This window comes from Aedes albopictus, chromosome 2 (assembly GCF_035046485.1).
Source record: "Aedes albopictus strain Foshan chromosome 2, AalbF5, whole genome shotgun sequence".
Lineage (NCBI taxonomy): Eukaryota > Metazoa > Arthropoda > Insecta > Diptera > Culicidae > Aedes > Aedes albopictus.
The window spans coordinates 485,952,924-485,975,939 of NC_085137.1; the positions used below are offsets into that span (position 1 = coordinate 485,952,924).

Below are 23,016 nucleotides of genomic sequence, written 5' to 3' on the forward strand. Positions count from 1 at the left end.
ATTTCAAAGTTGCAGAAGAAAGGTAAAATGAGCTATTTCTTTTTTTTTTCTTCAATAAAATTTAAGTTCATCAATCAATGTAAAAATAGTTTTATTTTGTGGAAATTAAAAACTCAAAACGAAACGAACTTAAAAATCAAATTCACTTTGATGAACGTAGCCACCGTTGTCCCGCGATCTACTCTGGCTTCTCCTATTTAGGAACCTTTGCGCAGCGTAGGGTTGTTGGGGTAGATAGATACGTCGTTTTACAAATTATACTCTTTAATTGTTTGAGTTCTATATTAACATAAATTGATGTGCATCAAATAAAATCCATTGCGAATCAAACACACAGCTGAGAATCCGGATTTGTTTACTTTTGCGAGATACGTCGAATTGAAAAGTTATACTTGAAATATACAATATAATAGTTAATGGTATATTAAGAGTAAAATATGTTATGGGGCCTAATGTTTATAAATAATTTCTCACAATATCAAAATAATGACAAATTTAGCTAGGAATGTAAATTATGTTATTGTTTTGATATTTTATACAATTCATTATAAAAGGCGCTAAATTGCAAGTTTTACCATGATAGTAATTTTTGTTATTGATGTGTTATTTAGCATTATTCATGAATAACATATCAATGACAAGATTTGCTATGATTGTATATTTTGCTATTGATTTGTCCTTTTAAGTTTTTCATAATAACACAAGAATGGCAAAACGAGATATGATGGCAAAACCAGTTATTATTTTGTACTTTGTTTGCCATTAGCCTCTACCCGGGAGATAACATTGCGGCGTTTCCTCAGGTGCGGCCGTTCCTTTCCAGAAGGATTTGCCGCGTGGAATTTCGTGCAAATGCGCGTTTGGAAACATTACAAATGCCGCTCAGTGTATCATTTTAAGCGCATCACTCAATATTTCATCGCCGACGTTTCGATCTTCGGGTTTGGATCTTCTTCAGGGCTCAAAGTTAACTAACTTGTGAAGTGCTGTGTGCACGGAGGTATGTCGGGATTTTGGTGTTAATCTCCCTTTCTTCGACGGTGAAACATCCGTTTAAAGTGCCAGGATTCCGGACAGTGTAGAAAACCCCCATTAATTAATTTTCCCATTGATATAAAAGGGTTCAAAATTGTTAATGAGGCCAATCCACCAAAACCCCGACATACCTCCGTGCAAATACGGCACTTCACAAGTTGGTTAACAGTTAAATGTTTATAAGAAAAAATTTAAAAAATATGTTTTCGAAAATGTTTGAATTAAAAAATTGAATTGTTTGTAATGATTTTTTTTGTTTAGTTTAAGAGTAGTTTTAAGATTTGTACATAGTATTTAATATGCTTGCTTACTAGAATTCATTCAATATTCAAGTGGCTGGCCACAGTTAGGTTAAGTAACTTCTACAGCTGCGTTGTTAAATAAAGCTAAAAAAAAAACTTCGAGCCCTGAAGAAGATCCAAACTCGAGGATCGAAACGTTGGCGATGAAATAAAAGAACCAACGCTTATTTTTGTGACCGCAAGCCGAAACCATTAGAAGTCCCACCAAAATCAGTCATCCAAGAAATTAAATGGAACAGTACTCAACACGATTTTGTTTTTTACTTTCCGGATTTCTGTTTTTGAAAATTTGTTCTCCTTCGTGATTTCTCCAGATTTTTTTTTACATAAAGAGTTTATAATTATTTAAATCAATCTCTTGTAAATTGTTTTGGGAATTATATTGAGAATTTCATCGGTAATGCATTTGGAAGGCAAATTTCTTTGGAAGGCTAATTATTGAGATTTGATCCGGTAATTTATTTGGCGAAATGCCTTTGGAAAATTTTTTGACATTTGTTACGGAATGTCTTGGGAAATATATTTAGATTTTTTCGTAAATTTCTTCAGAACTCATTCTTTAATTTCTTAGTAGATTTCTTTTGTAAATTTTATGGATATTCCTTCATTAATAACTTAAAAATTTGCTTTGGAAAGTCCCTGTAAATTCATTCAGTAGTTCTATTTAAGCCAATTCAGCATTTACTTCGAAAATACCTTCAGTAATTTTATAAAAACTCCTGTGGTATCTCCTTTGTTGTTCAATCAGCAATTTAGAAACTACTTTGTCAAATTCCTTTGAGAATTCATTCAGAAATGTGTTTTTTTTTATTTTCTTGACAATTACTGAGGCATGACTTTGGGTATCACATTGGCGTTTACTTTGGGAATTTCTTTTCAAACATTTTGTTTTTTTTTTTTTGAAAATGAGCTCAGCGATTGCAATGGAGATTCTTTTGCAAATCTCTCTGGCAATTTCTTCGTACATTCAGAAATCCCCAAAGGAACTTTTGGCAGAATTAGCAAAAATATCAGGTACTCAAGAATGAATTACTGAATCAATTTCCAAAAAAAATCCTTGGTCAGAGATAAAAAAAAAATCAAGTTTCCAAAGTAATTGCTGAAAGCGTGTCCAAAGCAGCTGCCCATATCGATTCTCGAAAGGTTTGCCGAGAAAGTTTCTTAAAAAATAAAAGAGATTTCAGTTAAAAATTCTAGAGGAATTAATTAAGACAAAGCCAGAGAAAATTTCTAAATTTCTGATAGAGTTTCCATAAAGTTATCCAAGAAATATCCAAATAAATTACCTAAATATTTTACAAAGGCATTACATAGAAAAATCACAAAAGAAATTTTAAGAGGAAATCAATAAAGGAACTTTTTTTTTAATTTTTATTATTGTGTATTTTTACTTAAGCGACCATAAAGGAACTGTTGATGGAATCACCAAAGGAACTCCCAAAAAATGGAGCAATGCATGAAGCATTACCGATGGAATTGGGAAAGAACTGCCAAAGATTTTTTCAAACTAATTTCCGGAAACAAACATTTGTCCGTACAGCGATTTTCGTCATATTTTTGTTTTGTACACATGCTTACAACTTTTTTACATCAATCAAATTTTAACCGTGAGTTGCCCATATATTGAAAGTGATCTGCTAGAATTTTGAGTAAAATCAGATTAAAGTTCAAAGAGTTATAAAACTTTTAGTAAAGTCTTCAAACTTTACAATATTGAACAAATTTTCAAAAATTTTACTCCAATATGTACTGGATCGAACATTTTCATTTTTTTTTTTGTGATGAGGCTCTCATATGCGACTTCGTTCGGCGTTTTATATTCATCACAAAAAATATGAAAAATCTGTATGTGTTCAAAGTGTCATTTGGAAATTTATCATATTTTTAACAACAAGAGTGTCAAATGTTTTCAACTTTTCAACACTTTTATTTTTTTATTTTATTTTCTCAATTTCTTTCATTGTATTATTTTTGTAAAGGGCCCACTAAACGACATTTGCTGAATAGGTCTTAAAATTGGAAAACGATTGGCATATCGTATGTGCAAAAAATGATCAATTTATAAAAATTGCCAACTACATGAGCAGATTTTTTATATTTTTTTTTTGTAGTGAAAAAATAAGCTAAACAAGATTGCACATTGAACTTTCAAGTGTTGAGTATCCTCTCGAAAAAAATTGAAAATATTCCATTCACCATTACTTAAGAGTATTGAAATTTTGTATAATAAACGGCCAAGTTTTACTAAAAGTTCTATTACTTTTAGAAATCTCATACCATCACGCTCAAAATTTCCTCAATGCAGCTTTAGTTCATAGTCGGTGTCAGGCCATTCGGCCGAAGGTCATTAGACCGAAGGTCATTAGGCCGAATGGTCATTAGGCCGAATGGTCATTAGGCCGAATGGTCATTAGGCCGAATGGTCATTAGGCCGAATGGTCATTAGGCCGAATGGTCATTAGGCCGAATGGTCATTAGGCCGAATGGTCATTAGGCCGAATGGTCATTAGGCCGAATGGTCATTAGGCCGAATGGTCATTAGGCCGAATGGTCATTAGGCCGAATGGTCATTAGGCCGAATGGTCATTAGGCCGAATGGTCATTAGGCCGAATGGTCATTAGGCCGAATGGTCATTAGGCCGAATGGTCATTAGGCCGAATGGTCATTAGGCCGAATGGTCATTAGGCCGAATGGTCATTAGGCCGAATGGTCATTAGGCCGAATGGTCATTAGGCCGAATGGTCATTAGGCCGAATGGTCATTAGGCCGAATGGTCATTAGGCCGAATGGTCATTAGGCCGAATGGTCATTAGGCCGAATGGTCATTAGGCCGAATGGTCATTAGACCGAATGGTCATTAGGCCGAATGGTCATTAGGCCGAATGGTCATTAGGCCGAATGGTCATTAGGCCGAATGGTCATTAGGCCGAATGGTCATTAGGCCGAATGGTCATTAGGCCGAATGGTCATTAGGCCGAATGGTCATTAGGCCGAATGGTCATTAGGCCGAATGGTCATTAGGCCGAATGGTCATTAGGCCGAATGGTCATTAGGCCGAATGGTCATTAGGCCGAATGGTCATTAGGCCGAATGGTCATTGGGTCTTCTTCTTGCCGTTACGTCCCCACTGAGACAAAGCCTGCTGCTCAGCTTCTCAAAGCCTGCCGCTCAGTTATTAACTGAGAGCTTGTCTTGGGAAATATATTTAGATTTTTTCGTAAATTTCTTTAGAACTCATTCTTTAATTTCTTAGTAAATTTCTTTTGTAAATTTTATGGATATTCCTTCATTAATAACTTAAAAATTTGCTTTGGAAAGTCCCTGTAAATTCATTCAGTAGTTCTATTTAAGCCAGTTCAGCATTTACTTCGAAAATACCTTCGGTAATTTTATAAAAATTCCTGTGGTAACTCCTTTGTTGTTCAATCAGCAATTTAGAAACTACTTTGTCAAATTCCTTTGAGAATTCATTCAGAAATGTGTTTATTTTTTTTTTTTCTTGGCAATTACTGAGGCATGACTTTGGGTATCACATTGGCGTTTACTTTGGGAATTTCTTTTCAAACATTTTGTTTTTTTTTTTTTTTGAAAATGAGCTCAGCGATTGCAATGGAGATTCTTTTGCAAATCTCTCTTCGTACCAAAGGAACTTTTGGTAGAATTAGCAAAAATATCAGGTACTCAAGAATGAATTACTGAATCAATTTCCAAAAAGTCCTTGGTCAGAGATAAAAAAAAAACAAGATTCCAAAGTAATTGCTGAAAGCGTGTCCAAAGCAACTGCCCATATCGATTCTCGAAAGTTTTGCCGAGAAAGTTTGTTATAAAAGAAAAGAGATTTCAGTTAAAAATTCGAGAGGAATTAATTAAGACAAAGCCAGAGGAAATTTCTAAATTTCTGATAGAGTTTCCAAAAAGTTATCCAAGAAATATCCAAATAAATTACCTAAATATTTTACAAAGGCGTTACATAGAAAAATCACAAAAGAAATTTTAAGAGGAAATCAATAAAGGAACTTTTTTTTAATTTTTATTATTGTGTATTTTAACTTAAGCTACCATAAAGGAACTGTTGATGGAATCACCAAAGGAACTCCCAAAAAATGGAGCAATGCATGAAGCATTACCGATGGAATTGGGAAAGAACTGCCAAAGATTTTTTCAAACAAATTTCCGAAAACAAACATTTGTCCGTACAGCGATTTTCGCCATATTTTTGTTTTGTACACATGCTTACAACTTTTTTACATGAATCCAATTTTAACCGTGAGTTTCCCATATATTGAAAGTGATCTGCTAGAATTTTGAGTAAAATCAGATTAAAGTTCAAAAAGTTATAAAACTTTTAGTAAAGTCTTCAAACTTTACAATATTGAACAAATTTTCAAAAATTTTACTCCAATATGTACTGGATCGAACATGTTCATTTGTTTTTGTGATGATGCTCTCATATGCGACTTCGTTCGGCGTTTTATATTCATCACAAAAAATATGAAAAATCTGTATGTGTTCAAAGTGTCATTTGGAAATTTATCATATTTTGATCAACAAGAGTGTCAAATGTTTTCAACTTTTCAACACTTTTATTTTTTTATTTTATTTTCTCAATTTCTTTCATTGTATTATTTTTGTAAAGGGCCCACTAAACGACATTTGCTGAATAGGTCTTAAAATTGGAAAACGATTGGCATATCGTATGTGCAAAAAATGATAAATTTATAAAAATTGCCAACTACATGAGCAGATTTTTTATATATTTTTTTTTTGTAGTGAAAAAATAAGCTAAACAAGATTGCACATTGAACTTTCAAGTGTTGAGTATCCTCTCGAAAAAAATTGAAAATATTCCATTCACCATTACTTAAGAGTATTGAAATTTTGTATAATAAACGGCCAAGTTTTACTAAAAGTTCTATTACTTTTAGAAATCTCATACCATCACGCTCAAAATTTCCTCAATGCAGCTTTAGTTCATAGTCGGTGTCAGGCCATTCGGCCGAAGGTCATTAGACCGAAGGTCATTAGGCCGAATGGTCATTAGGCCGAATGGTCATTAGGCCGAATGGTCATTAGGCCGAATGGTCATTAGGCCGAATGGTCATTAGGCCGAATGGTCATTAGGCCGAATGGTCATTAGGCCGAATGGTCATTAGGCCGAATGGTCATTAGGCCGAATGGTCATTAGGCCGAATGGTCATTAGGCCGAATGGTCATTAGGCCGAATGGTCATTAGGCCGAATGGTCATTAGGCCGAATGGTCATTAGGCCGAATGGTCATTAGGCCGAATGGTCATTAGGCCGAATGGTCATTAGGCCGAATGGTCATTAGGCCGAATGGTCATTAGGCCGAATGGTCATTAGGCCGAATGGTCATTAGGCCGAATGGTCATTAGGCCGAATGGTCATTAGGCCGAATGGTCATTAGGCCGAATGGTCATTAGGCCGAATGGTCATTAGGCCGAATGGTCATTAGGCCGAATGGTCATTAGGCCGAATGGTCATTAGGCCGAATGGTCATTAGGCCGAATGGTCATTAGGCCGAATGGTCATTAGGCCGAATGGTCATTAGGCCGAATGGTCATTAGGCCGAATGGTCATTAGGCCGAATGGTCATTAGGCCGAATGGTCATTAGGCCGAATGGTCATTAGGCCGAATGGTCATTAGGCCGAATGGTCATTAGGCCGAATGGTCATTAGGCCGAATGGTCATTAGGCCGAATGGTCATTAGGCCGAATGGTCATTAGGCCGAATGGTCATTAGGCCGAATGGTCATTAGGCCGAATGGTCATTAGGCCGAATGGTCATTAGGCCGAATGGTCATTAGGCCGAATGGTCATTAGGCCGAATGGTCATTAGGCCGAATGGTCATTAGGCCGAATGGTCATTAGGCCGAATGGTCATTAGGCCGAATGGTCATTAGGCCGAATGGTCATTAGGCCGAATGGTCATTAGGCCGAATGGTCATTAGGCCGAATGGTCATTAGGCCGAATGGTCATTAGGCCGAATGGTCATTAGGCCGAATGGTCATTAGGCCGAATGGTCATTAGGCCGAATGGTCATTAGGCCGAATGGTCATTAGGCCGAATGGTCATTAGGCCGAATGGTCATTAGGCCGAATGGTCATTAGGCCGAATGGTCATTAGGCCGAATGGTCATTAGGCCGAATGGTCATTAGGCCGAATGGTCATTAGGCCGAATGGTCATTAGGCCGAATGGTCATTAGGCCGAATGGTCATTAGGCCGAATGGTCATTAGGCCGAATGGTCATTAGGCCGAATGGTCATTAGGCCGAATGGTCATTAGGCCGAATGGTCATTAGGCCGAATGGTCATTAGGCCGAATGGTCATTAGGCCGAATGGTCATTAGGCCGAATGGTCATTAGGCCGAATGGTCATTAGGCCGAATGGTCATTAGGCCGAATGGTCATTAGGCCGAATGGTCATTAGGCCGAATGGTCATTAGGCCGAATGGTCATTAGGCCGAATGGTCATTAGGCCGAATGGTCATTAGGCCGAATGGTCATTAGGCCGAATGGTCATTAGGCCGAATGGTCATTAGGCCGAATGGTCATTAGGCCGAATGGTCATTAGGCCGAATGGTCATTAGGCCGAATGGTCATTAGGCCGAATGGTCATTAGGCCGAATGGTCATTAGGCCGAATGGTCATTAGGCCGAATGGTCATTAGGCCGAATGGTCATTAGGCCGAATGGTCATTAGGCCGAATGGTCATTAGGCCGAATGGTCATTAGGCCGAATGGTCATTAGACCGAATGGTCATTAGGCCGAATGGTCATTAGGCCGAATGGTCATTAGGCCGAATGGTCATTGGGTCTTCTTCTTGCCGTTACGTCCTTACTGAGACAAAGCCTGCTGCTCAGCTTCTCAAAGCCTGCCGCTCAGTTATTAACTGAGAGCTTCCTCTGCAAATGACCATTTTACATGTGTGTATCGTGTGACAGGCACGAAGATACTTTATTGATGCTGAATCTGCTGATATTTTACCCATGATTTTTTCCTTCTTTTAAATATAGGCTGTTCTTTCTAGTATCATTGCTAAAATAGTTTTTGGCGCTGAAACTGCTGATATTCAATTCATAAATTTTTCCTTCTTTAAAACATTGGCTATTCTAGAGTTTCATTGTTAAACTAGTTTTTGACAAAAATTGTTGGAAAAGGTAAAAACAACGGCTATTTTTCAATTCGTCCTGATGACCATTCGACCTAATGACCATTCGGCCTAATGACCTTCGGCCTAATGACCCAGCATCTTCATAGTCTAATAGTAGTCGAAATATCAGCGCTCTCGATTCAGGTATGAAAAAGTTATGTACATTTGAATGAAAATTGATTTTGAAAAGAAAATCGCTGTACGGACAATTCTTTGAAACACTCACTGTATTTATTGAACGAATTGACAAAGTTATTCCCATACGAAGGAAATGAGAAAAAAATCCCGTAAAAATTGCGGGAAGAATTTCTGTAATTGCTTAAGCAGGCTTCAAATAAATTGCCGAAGCAGTGCCCAAATGAATTGCAGTTTCCAACGAAATTTTGGAAAAAAAATGTCTGAAATTATCTAAATTGTTCGAAATTGTCTGAAATTGTCTGAAATTGTCTGAAATTGACTGAAATTGTCTAGAATTGTCTGAAATGGTCTGAAATTGTCTGAAATTTTCTGAAATTTTCTGGAATTGTCTGAAATTGTCTGAATTTGTATGAAATTGTCTGAAATTGTCTGAAATTGTCAAAAATTGTCTGAAATTGTCTGAAATTGTCTGAAATTGTCAGAAATTGTCTGAAATTGTCTGAAATTGTCTGAAATTGTCTGAAATTGTCTGAAATTGTCTGAAATTGTCTGAAATTTTCTGAAATTGTCTGAAATTGTCTGAAATTGTCTGAAATTGTCTGAAATCGTCTGAAATTGCCCGAAATTGTCTGAAATTGTCTGAAATTATCTGAAGTTGTCTGAAGTTGTCTGAAATTGTCTGAAATTGTCTGAAATTGTCTGAAATTGTCTGAAATTGTCTGAAATTGTCTGAAATTGTCTGAAATTGTCTGAAATTGTCTGAAATTGTCTGAAATTGTCTGAAATTGTCTGAAATTGTCTGAAATTGTCTGAAATTGTCTGAAATTGTCTGAAATTGTCTGAAATTGTCTGAAATTGCCTGAAACTGTCTGAAGTTGTCTGGAATTGTCTGAAATTGTCTGAAATTGTTTGAAATTGTTTGAAATTGTCTGACATTGTCTGGAATTGTCTTAAATTGTCTGAAATATTCTGTAGATTTTTCATGAGAATCCCAGAAATAAAAGATCATGAGTTGTCGTTGATTTCTTAACTTTTTATCGCAGGAAAAAACAAAACAATTGCTGAATTAATAAACAAGTAAATTGTCGAAGAAGTTGCCAAAAAATACCCAAACATATTGCCAGACAAATTCCCAAAGAAGTATCTGAAAGAATTTCCAATACAGATCCCGTAAGAACAGCCAAACAAATCAGCAGTTAACAAAGGAATTGCCCAAACAAAACAATTAACAATTGTTTAGGTATATAGTCCGCACATCTTTATTTATTTTATTTTATTTTATATTTTTTTGAAGATTCCTTCAACAATTCCTTTGAGATTTTTTTCAGTAATTCCTTGGCATTGACGTTTACAGTTTATTTTCTGTAGCCTTCTTGAATTTTCAAAACGTTCTAGCTATTTCTTTGAAAATTGGTTTGGTAACCATTTGGAATTCTTTCAGAAATAATTTTTGAAATTGGTTTGGTTATTATTTTTATCAATCCTTTTGCAATTTCTTTAGTGCTTCTTTTTTTTCGGTTATGCTATACGAATTCAGTAAGGAATTGAGAGTTGCAAAGAAATTTTCATAGGAATCGCCGAAGGAATTACCAATGTATTACCGCAAACAGTTCAAATGAAAATCGACTGCTGGTCTTTATTGCTTTGTCCGTTACCAAATGTCTAAAATTCCTACTCCATGATGGGTAATCCTTCAGCAATTTATTTGGGACTTTTCAGGAAATTTATTTGTCAAACTCTTGAACAATTGATTTTTAAATAGGATTTCTTTTGGAAGAATTCTTTGGCAATTTCCTTTCGAATTTCTCCGGGATTCTTTCAGTAATTTCTTTGGGATTAGTTTTAGAAATTTATTTGTAAACTTCTCTGCAGTAATTGATTGTGAATTTCAACTTTAGTTTATACGAAAATTGGAAGTATAATAAACCGTTTAGAAATTTCCAAGGACATTTCTTTGGCAATTTCTTTCATGCTTCCTCCGCCTTTTTTTCTTCGGCTCTCAATGGCATATTTTTTGAAAATTCTTCGAAAAGTTCTTCGAAAACTTCAGAAATACAGTTGCTAATGCCTTTGGCCCAACAAATAACTAAAATAATTACCGAAGGACTTTTGAAAAGTGATCTTTCAAAATTCCTTCGGAAATTATTTTAGTAATTTGTTGGGGCTTGTTTTACAAATTTCTTTGGCCATTCTTTCCGAAATTCTTAGGCAATTCTCATAAAACTTCATTTGGTAAGTCCTTAAGCAATCAAATCCCTTAATCCCTGGAGGAATTCGTGGAGGAAAGCCTAAAGGAATTCCTGAAGAAATCCCATGAGGAATTTCTGTAGGAATACCTTGAAAAAAATATATTAAAGAATCCATGTCTGCAATAAATTCTGGATGAATTATTATTGGAATCTTTGGATGAACTCCCAAAAGAATGTTTTGTCCAATGTTTTGAGGAATTCCTAGATTATTTTTAAAAAATCTCTGGGTAAATTTTCTGAAAGGGTTTCCTGCAGAAATACTTCGAATTATTCAAAACTGAATTATTGGAGCAATCTTGCAGAACTTGCAGAAATACCTAAAGGGATCTCTGTTGACATTTCTTTGGGAATCCCTGAAGAAAAGTTGCTGAAGGACTTACCAAATGAAGTTTTTTGAGAATTGCCAAAGAAATTCCGAAAGAATGCCCAAAGAAATTGGTAAAACAAGCCCCAACAAATTACTAAAATAATTACCGAAGGAATTTTGAAAAGGGATCTTTCAAAATTCCTTCGGTAATTATTCCAGTAATTTGTTGGGGCTTGTTTTACAAATTTCTTTGGTCATTCTTTCCGAATTTCTTTGGCAATTCTCAAAAAACTTCATTTGGTAAGTCCTTCAGCAACTACTTTACCAGTTTCTTCAAAGGTTCCTTTCTGATATTATTTCCCCCGGCTATCTCTTTGTGAACTATGTTGGGAATTTATTTGAATATTTTTATGGCAACTGCTTTGGAAATTCTGACGGCAATTTCTTTAGGAATTTTACTAGCAATGTCTTTGGGAATTTATTTCATGAAAAATTTCTTTTAGAACTCCTTCGGCAATTTGTTTTTAATTCCTTCGGCATTTTGTTCGTTATCTTCTGCGGTAATTAATTCTAATATTACCGCTGTGATTCGTGCGAGAATTCTTGAAACATTTTCGGACAACTTAAACAATTTTTTTGATCTTTATTTTGAAAACTTCCTCCGGTGAAATCTTCGTTGGGAATTCCTTTAGAAAATCGAGCTGTTTTAAATGGAACTACCAAAAGTATGTGCAGTGACTTGTCGAAAACAGTGTTTGAATGCATTGCCAAAGGAATAACCAATGATTTACAAAATAAATTCCCTAAAAAATCAACAATAAAATTCTAAAAAAAATGCCGAAAACATTCTTCAGAATGAATGAATACAATTCATAAAAAAAGCCTGCCAAAATTTAAATAAATTATCGAAGAAATCCTCAAAGCAGTTGCCAACGTATTCCTTAACAAATTGTCGAAAAAAATTTCAGTTCTCATTTTCTTACTGAAGAATTTTTCATTGCAAAGGAATTTCCAAGAAAAATGCCGAATGAGTTAACAAGGTAATGGTTAAAATAATTACCGATCCAATTGCTATAGAAATTTATGTGGGAATTCCAAAAGAGATCACCAAACGAAACTTTTTTCAAAAATAAAAAAAAATAATAATAGAGAACATAAGCTGCCAACTGAAATCGAAGAATATAAATTAAATATTTGGAATGTTTCTCTCACTAGTGAAGTGCGATTTCCATGTGATTCTATTGGCCAGCTACCAAGTTGCTATTGTGTATTGATATTGAATAATGAGTTCTACTTGAGGAGCCCTACCAATTTGATAAATACTCTATTTGATTCTACATTATCAGTGCTGCCAACTATTTACATAATTTTGTATGACATGTATCACATTAGGGTAATCACAGATGGCCTCTTTAACTTCACTGAAAATGATGTTTTAATTTCATATATCTACAAGTTTTATAACAATTTTTAAATAAATAGTATTGTTGACATAAAAAACAGACGTAAACTAACCGAAAAAAGAAAAGAATCAAAAGCAGACTGGAAAAACTTGTAATTAGAAGGCACGAAATGTTGCTAATTGACAAATTGAGAGATGAAATTTGTGAAAAAAATCGCGTTCTGGTGGGATTCGAACCCACGACTCCGTATTCGCTAGACCGGCGCTTTAACCAACTAGACACCAGCAAAACAAACTGCCTGGTGGCTAGGTATGCGGAGTGCGAGAGTAAGTCTCGGCTTCATATAAATAATTCGCTCGCACTTGTCGTTAGTGGGCACAAACAGGAGTGTGTTGTGGATTGGCATCTAAGCCGAAAAGAGAGATGAGTTTGTGAAATAGGAGTGTTCACGGTACGGCTTCGGAGTCAGTTTGGCTTTCTATTCCGCAGAACCATTACCTGTTCTGTGGCTTAGTTGGTTAAAGCGCCGGTCTAGCGAATACGGAGTCGTGGGTTCGAATCCCACCAGAACGCGATTTTTTTCACAAATTTCATCTCTCAATTTGTCAATTAGCAACATTTCGTGCCTTCTAATTACAAGTTTTTCCAGTATGTTTCAGACATACCAGCAAACCTGGTAATATGCCAGTAAAATGGGCAATAATGTATCATTGTATCAAAAGCAGAAATTAACAAAAAAAAAATCATGGGAAAAAAAATCATCTAACATACTATTTGTCACATGACTTTTATATGTCACTGTAACCACAAGCTCAACGACAAGTTCGCTGCAGGGATCGGAGATCAGCTGTTCAGTTCGAGGAACCAGAGAGAAGAATGAATGGTACCCTGTATGGACCGATTCCCTTAAATTGGACCCACAGCTATTACTACCAGGAATTCCCCCGGTCCCTGCAGCAAGAGCTTCATTAAATTTTTCTCTTCCAATAAACGAGCTTAAATTTAGTTCACATAAGGTTCTTGGAAACTGACTGTTCTCCCACTACCCACTACCCCGCACCATCCACGGTTGTGCGGTTTTGATGATGATTTTGCTCATGTTATTTTTCCTTCTCTGCATGTTACTGTTCCACCCCCTCTATGCTGCACTCGGCGATGACCCATTGACCGGTATCCAACGGAACCAACCCAAACCCAACTACGGCGGCAACAGGGACGACCGGGACCGAAAGGAGATCAAGGACCAAAGGGGGACACTGGGGTAAGTAACAGTGATTCTTCTTTTTTATCTTTAGTTATATAGTTGCTGGTTGGTACGCTCGAACAACCCCTCCCCCATCGTCTGCCATACCTAAGGTTGGTCGGAGAAGGGAGAATGTACCATGTAAACCTTATCGTTAAGTGCTGTGGAATCCCAATTAATGCAGTCAGTTTGTGGTCTTCGGCGAAAGCTTGGTGTCGAGCTGGAACCGGGTACAGTACACCATGCACACCGCTCTCGGTGCGCCCTTTTTACTTTCGGTATGAGCTTCACAACCAAACCAAAGGGAGTAGATGGATGGTCTGATAGCATGATAGCTATTAGTTTGGCCCTGTTTCTCGCTCCCAGGGGTTAAATGTAATACCTACGTGTACTAGCTGGAAAATTCAGAATGCAGTCATCAAAGGAAATGTTTAATTTAATCTTGGGCAAGGAATTGCATCAGGAATTTGTGGTATGTGGCTTGCGTATAGAACATCTTTTTTTTTGTGATGAACTTTGAAGGTTATCTAGTGTGGTCAAGCAGATCTCACTCAGTTACATGTTATGAATGTTACCTTCACACTAAGGAATTCCTTTGTTCTCTTACACATCTTGATTGTGAAGTGCAACTACTCAAAACTAATGATTTAATTCAAGCTATAGGCTTTGACTTTGACAAAGAATATTATCGCATGGGGCTCTTAGCAAATTTATAGCGGCAATAAATGCAGCAAGCAACGTAACATGTCAAATTTGAATATATGAAAATATTCTCATCATTATTGTTTCCAAGCAATATTTTAGAAATTTCATAAAATCAAAGGAAGGGGCCAGATATGAAATTTCAACAAACCCATGCATGCGACACATCAAACCACGGCATTTTAGATTATCTGATGAACAGTAAGCAGGAAAATAATCGCAGACTATATCTGAACCGGTAGTGTTCCGGAACCGGTTCCGGGTGTCCCACCGGAAGTGGCCAAATATAAAAGTGAACCAAACCCATGCATGCGACACACCAAATCGCAACTTTTTGTATAACCTGAAGAACGGTAGACAGGAAAATAGTCTCAGACCATATGCAAACCGGTAGCATACCGGAATCTGTTCCGGGTGTCCCGCTGGAAGTGGCCAAATATAAAAGTGAAACAAACCCATGCATGCGGCACATCAAATCATTACTATTTCTATAACCTAACGAATGGTAAACAGGAAAATGGTCTCAGTCCATATCTGATCCGGTAGTATTACGGAACCGATTCCAGCTGTCCCACCGGAAGTGGTCAAATATTAAAGTGAACCAAACTCATGCATTCGCCACATCAAATCGCCGCTTTTTCTATTACCTGAGGAACGGTAAGCAGGAAAATAGTCTCAGATCATATTTGAACCGGTAGCATCCCGGAGCCGGTTCCTGGTGTCCCGCCGGAAGTGGCCTAATTCATACATGCGACACATTAAATCGTGGCCTTTTTGATAACTTGTACGATCAGCAAGAAAATATGCTAAGCTTGCATTAAAAACTACTGATAGTGTTCCGGAATCGGTTCTAGGTGTCTCGCTGAAAGTGGCCGAATGTAACAGAGAACCAAAAAAATATTCGCGACACATCAAATGGATTTTAAGGTATACTTATGAACGAATACCAAGAAAAAATATATCAGATCATGCTTGGGAAAACAAATAGTGTCCCGGTGTCCCTCCGGATGTGGTCAAATGGTGAAGGGAACCGAACTCCATGCATGCGCTTCATCAAATCGCGTTTTTTTTTCGATAAGCTGATGAACGGTTTTCAAGAAAATCAGCTCAGATTACGTTAGAGACCACCGGTAGTGTTCCACAACCGGTTTCAGGTGTCCCGCCGGAAATGGTCAAAGGTAAAAATGAACCATGCAAATTTTTCGGAACCGTCCACTGGAAGTGGACATATATAAAAGTAAATCAAACCTATGCTTGCGGTACATCAAATCGCTTTTTTGTCAGTAACCTGATGCATGGATAATAAGAAAATAGAGACAGCCCACAGAAGTTACTACCGGTAGTGTTTTTAGTTCCGGGTAACATGATTACCAGTTTTCATCAACTCAGACCACATTTAAATATACCGGTAGTGCTTCTGGATCATTTCCGGGGGTCTCGTAAGCAATACAAAATAGACTCAGACTACAAGGAGACTATCGGTGGTGTTGTAGAAGCAGCGGAATTACGAAAGTGAACTAAATCAATGCTAGCGATGGATATGTGTAAGAGAACCACAAACCTAAAAAAACTAAAGCGATCTCATGAAATCACACCATTTTAGATTCCTGAGACGTAAATTTACATTAGGATGGATCAACGTTGCATGGAAAAATTAAAATTTAAGCGCATCAGCCCTGAACATTCTTTTAAATCTTTATTTGCGACTAAAATTACTGCGCAAAATTGTGATGCGACTGGAGGGCGAGCTCTGTAATGTGGTTGATATTTGAATGTGATATAGCATTGGCACTTTAAATTACTACATTACAAATTTTGCATGAATCTTCTAACTTTTCTGTACAGAGTACAGAAAAATACAGATTTTTGACATGTGATGCAGATTTCTCCAGAAAGCATAAAATTTGAAGCTATATTCAATAAATTTAATATAAACTTTATAAATTAGAAAAATAAATACCAGTAAAAATTTAAAACCGTCAAAAAGTAGTACATTTCTGTTGTTCCTATTGAAATCTAGAACTTTCGGTGTCTGCTATACCCTCAAGTACGGCGATACAGAATAATCTGTATTGATACAGATTTTTGATAAATTAATCTGGCATCTCTGCTCGTAACCAATGATAATCAAATATATCATAAAGTGTGCAGATAAACCTTTGTCAAAGTGATCTGTGGAGCGAACCTGGTGTGATGGTTAGAACACTTGACTATCACGCCGAGGACCTGGGATCGAATCCCACTCCCGATAAACTCGCAAAATGTGAGTTCTTCCTTCGGAAGGGAAGTAAAGCGTGGGTCCAGAGATGAACTAGCCTAGGGCTAAAAATCTCATTAATACAGATAAAAAAAATTTAAAAAAAAATAAATAAATAAAAAAAATGTGATCTGCGAAAGAAGTTCAATCCTGGCTAGTAATAGTCATCTTGGTATGAATCAGCCTCCAGTGAAGGTGGTCAAGCACTCAACTGAAAGGACTGATACTTTCAGCTCTACCCATAGGTTGAACATAAGGTCCGAATAAGTGCCCCAATTTGATGATGACCTTGATAAAATTCTTGATTATCTAAATAAAGTATTCTCATGATTCAAAAATTTGTAGATGGCGCAGTCCCAGATCACTGTTATGAGCATTTCCTCCTTCTCGTTCGTTACCAATGCACAGAGATTTGGGGTTGATCACTGACTCTAAGGCAAGATTGATTGTGTCGACGGAAAAATCATGAGTACATATTCGACGAGAAAGGTACTATAACCACTAGGTGGATTAATCTGGGTCTTTAAGTAGTAGTTTTTCTATTAGTAGCTTGCAGAAAATCTGACAAAACATGTTTTTAAAGAGTGCTGAAGCAGTCCGTTGTCGACTGGCCGTCGGTGGAGCCGGCTTAGTAACTTTCCATGAACTCATCGTATCCTTGGTATAACGTCCCAACTGGAACAAAGCTTGCTTCTCAGCTCTTAGTGAGTACTTCCACAGTTTTTAACTCAGAGCTTCCTCTTCCAATGACCATTTTGCATGTGTACATCGTGTAGCAGGCACGATGCTACTTTATGTCCAAGAAGGTCAATGAAATATCTTTTACTAAAAGTTCCTAGACCATGGGTGTAGCTAGAGGGGGAACACGGAGCGTGCCCTCCCCCTTCTGGCCGCTAGATTATTTTTTTATTTTGAGTCAAATCAATGATTATCCACATTTGAGTTCCAAAAATTCTCAAATCTCAAATCTCAAGAAATAAACTATTTTTATAATTGAGGTTTTCATCCTAAATTGTCAAACTTTTTTTTTGCTCGAAAACCACTAAAACTTCAACCAAGAAATTCTCCAAGAGAACCACTTCGATCTTATCATAGAAATTTATCAAATAACAAGCTTAAATGGCTTAATTTTGTGATGTTTATTCACGAAATACAAAAACAACATGCCAAATTTTCCAGATATGCCGGAAAAGAAGGACTTTGAAGAACCACATGCAGCTATAGAGGTAGTAGCACATAATTCACGAATTTTCACTAGTATTCAATTCAAACAATTCAACTATTTCTTCAAGAACTTCTCCAGGGATTCTTCCAGAAATTCCTCAAGGGACTTCTCCAGGAATTTCCCCTTTGTAAATTCTTCCATGGACAGGGTTCCGACAGTGATTTTTTCAAGGTTTGTTCCAAGAAATTCTTAAGGAATTCCTCCCACGATTTCTTCAGAATTTCTTACAGAAGGTTCTATAGACTGTTTCAGAAATTATAAATACGCTAACGATTAACTGCCATTTCAATTTGAGCACAATCACCAAAAAAGTTTCTTCTAGTTCTTATAGTAAATAAATAAATTATGTTGCAATCATTAAAAAACACCTTTGTGCATAATCTGGCAACCCTGCTGTGACCAAGCTGTTTGTGCTCTGTGCTCCGATTAATTTCACAAAATCTTCGTGACAATCATCACCAAAATTCTGCCATCTACTGCTCAAAGATCCCGATTGATCATTGCTGCCCCACCGCATCAAATATCTGCGTTTCCGTGAGTAGAATCACCAGAGAAACCCATGAAATATGCTGCCGCTGCTGCTGTTGTAAAGTCGAACGGCCATATCATTTCGTACCACAAGTGCCTATACAAATGTAAACAAATCTGCGCTGTTTGTTGCTGCTGCTGATGTTTGCCTTGCTGTTGCTGTTGCTAATGAACTGCCCGAACTGCCGCCCTAATAAAAAATCCTCGCTGCGCTCTGATACCGCCATACCACTATCCAGCCTAAATAAGTGACATAAGTTAGCATCAGTCCTGTAATCGTGAAAGTGCTGCAATAAACGGAGATTTTTGCTGGTTGTTTTCATTCCCCCGTCACCGACCGAACACCCACCACCACCTGCCCACCCTCCATCAGCTGCTCACTGCCAAGTCTTTCGCTGCTGCTGACGTCATCGCCAAGTCTTTCGCTGCTGCTGACGTCATCCTACGTAACCCACGAAAGCGGACACTCGAGATCGTATACGAGCACGTTGCATCGAATCCGATCATCGCTCACCGTGTAAACACAGCTACATATGAAGATCATCCCTATCCGTGTGTAAGTAATACTCATCCACATAGTCAACGTTGCTGTCACAGATTCTCGTCTGACATTTTGTCGCTACCGGAGACAACTGCACGTCGATTGTTATCTGTATAGCGCCATCTCTTAGAGGATACTAGAACTAGGAGCTCAATGTCTCGCTGGAAAATGGAAGAGCTGCCAGAACTTATATCTGATTATCTGTCTAAACATGCAGATAAGTTGATTGGTAAAATCGAACGAAGCCAACAATTCTTGTCGGACAAGCTTGATGATTTCAATGACGAGATATTCAAGCTCAAAGCTGAAATCGGAAAGCTAAAAGTAGAAAACGAACAGTTGAAAAAATCCTTGGCAATACTTTCAACTGAAGCTGCAACTGTTTCAGATGCAGTTCACAAGCAGGAAGTTGATCTTGACTTGCATCAACGGGCACAATTATCAGCCAACGCAATACTTTTGGGGATTCCACGTATTCCAAACGAAAACACGGAAACGCTTTTTGATGCAACCTGTCGTACTCTAGGCATTGAAACAAATAGCAACTCAATTGTTTCCTGTACTAGAGTGACCGTCTCGAAGGGTGAAAATCACCCAATAAGAGTTTGCTTCAAAAATGTCCACGACAAAGAAACTTTAATTGCAAGGAAAAAGAAATTCGGTTCGCTGACCGTATCAATGATCGCTGGCGTTCGTTGGCCTCGTGGCTGGTCCAACAAGGTCCACATCAGAGATGATTTGTCTCCGTTGTCAATGGAAATTCTCAGGGACTTAAAAAAGAGGCAAGTTTCGTTGAATCTTCAATACGTCTGGCCTGGACGAAACGGCATTACACTAGCCAAACAGTCTCAAAACTCGAAGCTTATCAAAGTTCAATCTCGAGCTGATTTGAATAGGCTCATATCGTGCAGGAAGTAATATTTCCTGTTATTCGCCGTAAATTGAACAAATTAGCGAAATGGAACAAATCAATCGTGCTACAAATCTCCGTTTGAATAATTCTGATGTCCAAATAGCCTCATGCGATGGTTTCAATATGCTCCAAATTAATATCCGAGGAATGAACAACTTCGAAAAGTTGGACGCATTCTGTATTTTCCTACATAATTTGGAAGTAACGATCGATGTTCTGGTAGTTGAGGAAACCTGGATTAAGGAAAGCAGATCGAATTTCTACAATATTCCTGGATACCAAAGCACTTACTCTTGTCGTCGTAACTCAGCTGGTGGTGTGGCAGTTTTTGTACGAGATGGTTTAAACTTCTCGGTGAAGGCTAATGCAACGGATGATGGATACCATCATGTTGGAGTAAAAATACAGACGTTTCCTAGTGTTACCGTTTACGGTATCTATCGTCCACCAGGTTATGACATAAGCAGGTTTATTTCGCATATGGAGCTAATACTTTCGTCCCTGGATCCCAAACAACCATGCTTCATACTGGGTGACATGAACATAGCAATCAACAACGAAAATTGTCGAATGGCTCAACAGTATTTGCAAATGTTATCATCCTACAATATGATTGTGACAAATACGCATGTAACTCGTCCTAGCAGCTCCAACATACTCGATCACGTTGTTTGTCAAGCTGATAAGTCTGAACGCATTACGAACTACACGATCAACTGCAGTCTTAGCGACCATTGCTATGTCTTAACTAAGTTCAACAAGAAAATGAGAAAAGAGGATAGGATTCTAACAAAAACCATCGTGAATTACCGACATGTCAACTCCAACTTCCAATCGTTTCTTCAAACAACCGACTTCGGCTCCTTGCAACCTCAGGATCGTCTGCAGCTAATCACAGATCGATATTCCCAACTGATCCTGTCTTTTTCGTCTACTTTCTCTGTCCGTGTTAAGACGAAAACTAATGTTTGTCCATGGCTCAACTTTGATGTTTGGAAACTGGGCAAGATATCAAACAATCTGTTTCAAAAATGGAAAAGAGATAGAATGAATGAAAACCTAAAACGTCTTCTAGCTCATGCGAACAAGAAGCTGGCAGATACGAAACGTCGAGCAAAATCCGCTTATTATCAACGAATGTTTTCCTCAAATAATCCAAAATATCTATGGAGTAAAATCAATGAACTGATGGGCAACAAGTCGGGAAAGAAAAAGCAGCTGATTCTAGAAGCTAATGGAGTGGAAACGGATGTTCCAGCCAGTGTTGGAGATATCTTCAATACCTTCTTCTCTTCCATCGGAGATAACCTCGCCAGCACCCTCGTTTCTGATGGAAACATCAACAAATTTGGCACCATGACGATATCCAACACATCGATGTTCCTGCGACCAACTACACAAGTAGAAGTTTCAAATATTATTTCTGGTCTGGATGCTTCGAAAGCCACAGGTATAGATGGTTTTCCAGTGGGGGCTCTGAAAAGGCACAGTGTGCTACTTTCCAGCATTTTGTGTGACTGTTTCAACGACAGTATTTCTCTTGGCATTTATCCAAGCGGTTTGAAGCAAGCTCTAGTGTATCCGGTTTTCAAAAATGGCAACCCCAAAAAAGCGACAAACTATAGACCAATATCTGTACTACCTTCTATTAACAAAGTCTTCGAGAAACTTTTATGCTCCCGGCTCAATAACTTCATGCATACCACCGGCTTACTGTTCCAGCATCAGTTTGGTTTCAGACAAGGTTCATCAACTGAAGTAGCAGTCCTTGTGCTGGTCGACGATATTTCCCGTTCGGTAGATAAGAAAATGTCCGCTGCAGCCGTTTTTCTTGACCTTTCGAAAGCCTTCGATACCATAAATCATCGAATCCTACTGAAAAAACTAGAAGCTTATGGTATTCGTGGTGTGGCCAATCAATTTTTGGAGAGCTATTTGAAGGATCGTCGGCAACAGGTCGTGATAGATGGGATCAAAAGTACACCGTCCACTATTAATTGTGGCGTCCCACAAGGTAGTAATATTGGACCCCTGTTGTTTCTAATATACGTCAATGACATAGCGAAACTCAACTTGAAAGGACAACTGAGGCTTTTTGCAGATGATACGGCGATCTCATACGAAGCCAAGACTGTCTCAGAATTATATCGTGATATGTCTCATGATCTAAAATTGATTATGCAGTATCTCGAAAACAATCTCTTGGCGCTGAATTTGCAGAAAACCAAAATGATGCTGTTTGGAAAAAGAGAGACATTAGGCGCCACAATGGGGTTGGTTATAAATGGAGCTACTATCGAAGAAGTAGACAGATTTAAGTACCTAGGAGTTTGGATTGACAACAGATTGAAATGGGATGTTCATATCCGAGAAACAGTCGCAAGCTGCTCATCTTTATGCGGAATCCTGCGGAGACTAGCACCCTACGTTCCTCGACACGTTCTCCTGAAAATGTACTATGCTTTCATTCATAGTCGATACCAATACGGTATAGCAGCATGGGGTACATCTTGCCAAACGTACTTGAAAGAAATGCAAGTGCAACAAAATCGCTGTGTGAAAGCTGTCTATAATCTCCCTTTCCTGCAACCTACAAATACGTTATACAATACAGAGAATAACATTCTGCCAGTGTTGGGACTCTTCACGTTCCAGATAGGAATAACCATGTTCAAAGTCGTTAACAATTTCAACCTACACCACAACTGGATATTCAGCGGCGCACGACATCAACATCAAACAAGATATGCTCATATGCTACAACAAAGTGGTTTTAGAAGTGAAGTAGGAAGACGAAAATTTATCAATATGGGACCTAACATATTCAATCAGCTTCCAGAATATATAAAAAACTCAAACTCAATCCTAGAATTCAAGAGATGTTTGAAAAGTTATATTAAAGATAATGTTAATAATTATATCATACCATAATGTATAAGAGCACACTAGATTTAGCTTAGGTCAACCTAACGACCCTTTAAAAGAATGTAATTCATTAGG

At 37.6% G+C, this 23,016-nt stretch overlaps 1 protein-coding gene across 13 annotated transcripts in view; it reads left to right on the top strand.

Moving 5' to 3' along the window:
• LOC109424340 (collagen alpha-1(XVIII) chain) overlaps nucleotides 1–23,016 on the top strand; it is a 1,002,865-nt gene that overhangs the window by 854,975 nt on the left and 124,874 nt on the right. For all 13 annotated transcript variants that reach the window (XM_062854154.1, XM_062854161.1, XM_062854156.1 and 10 more), the window contains one exon: nucleotides 13,821–13,868. In XM_062854154.1, the coding sequence (XP_062710138.1) occupies nucleotides 13,821–13,868 (48 nt within the window). The remainder of the gene's footprint in view (nucleotides 1–13,820; nucleotides 13,869–23,016) is intronic.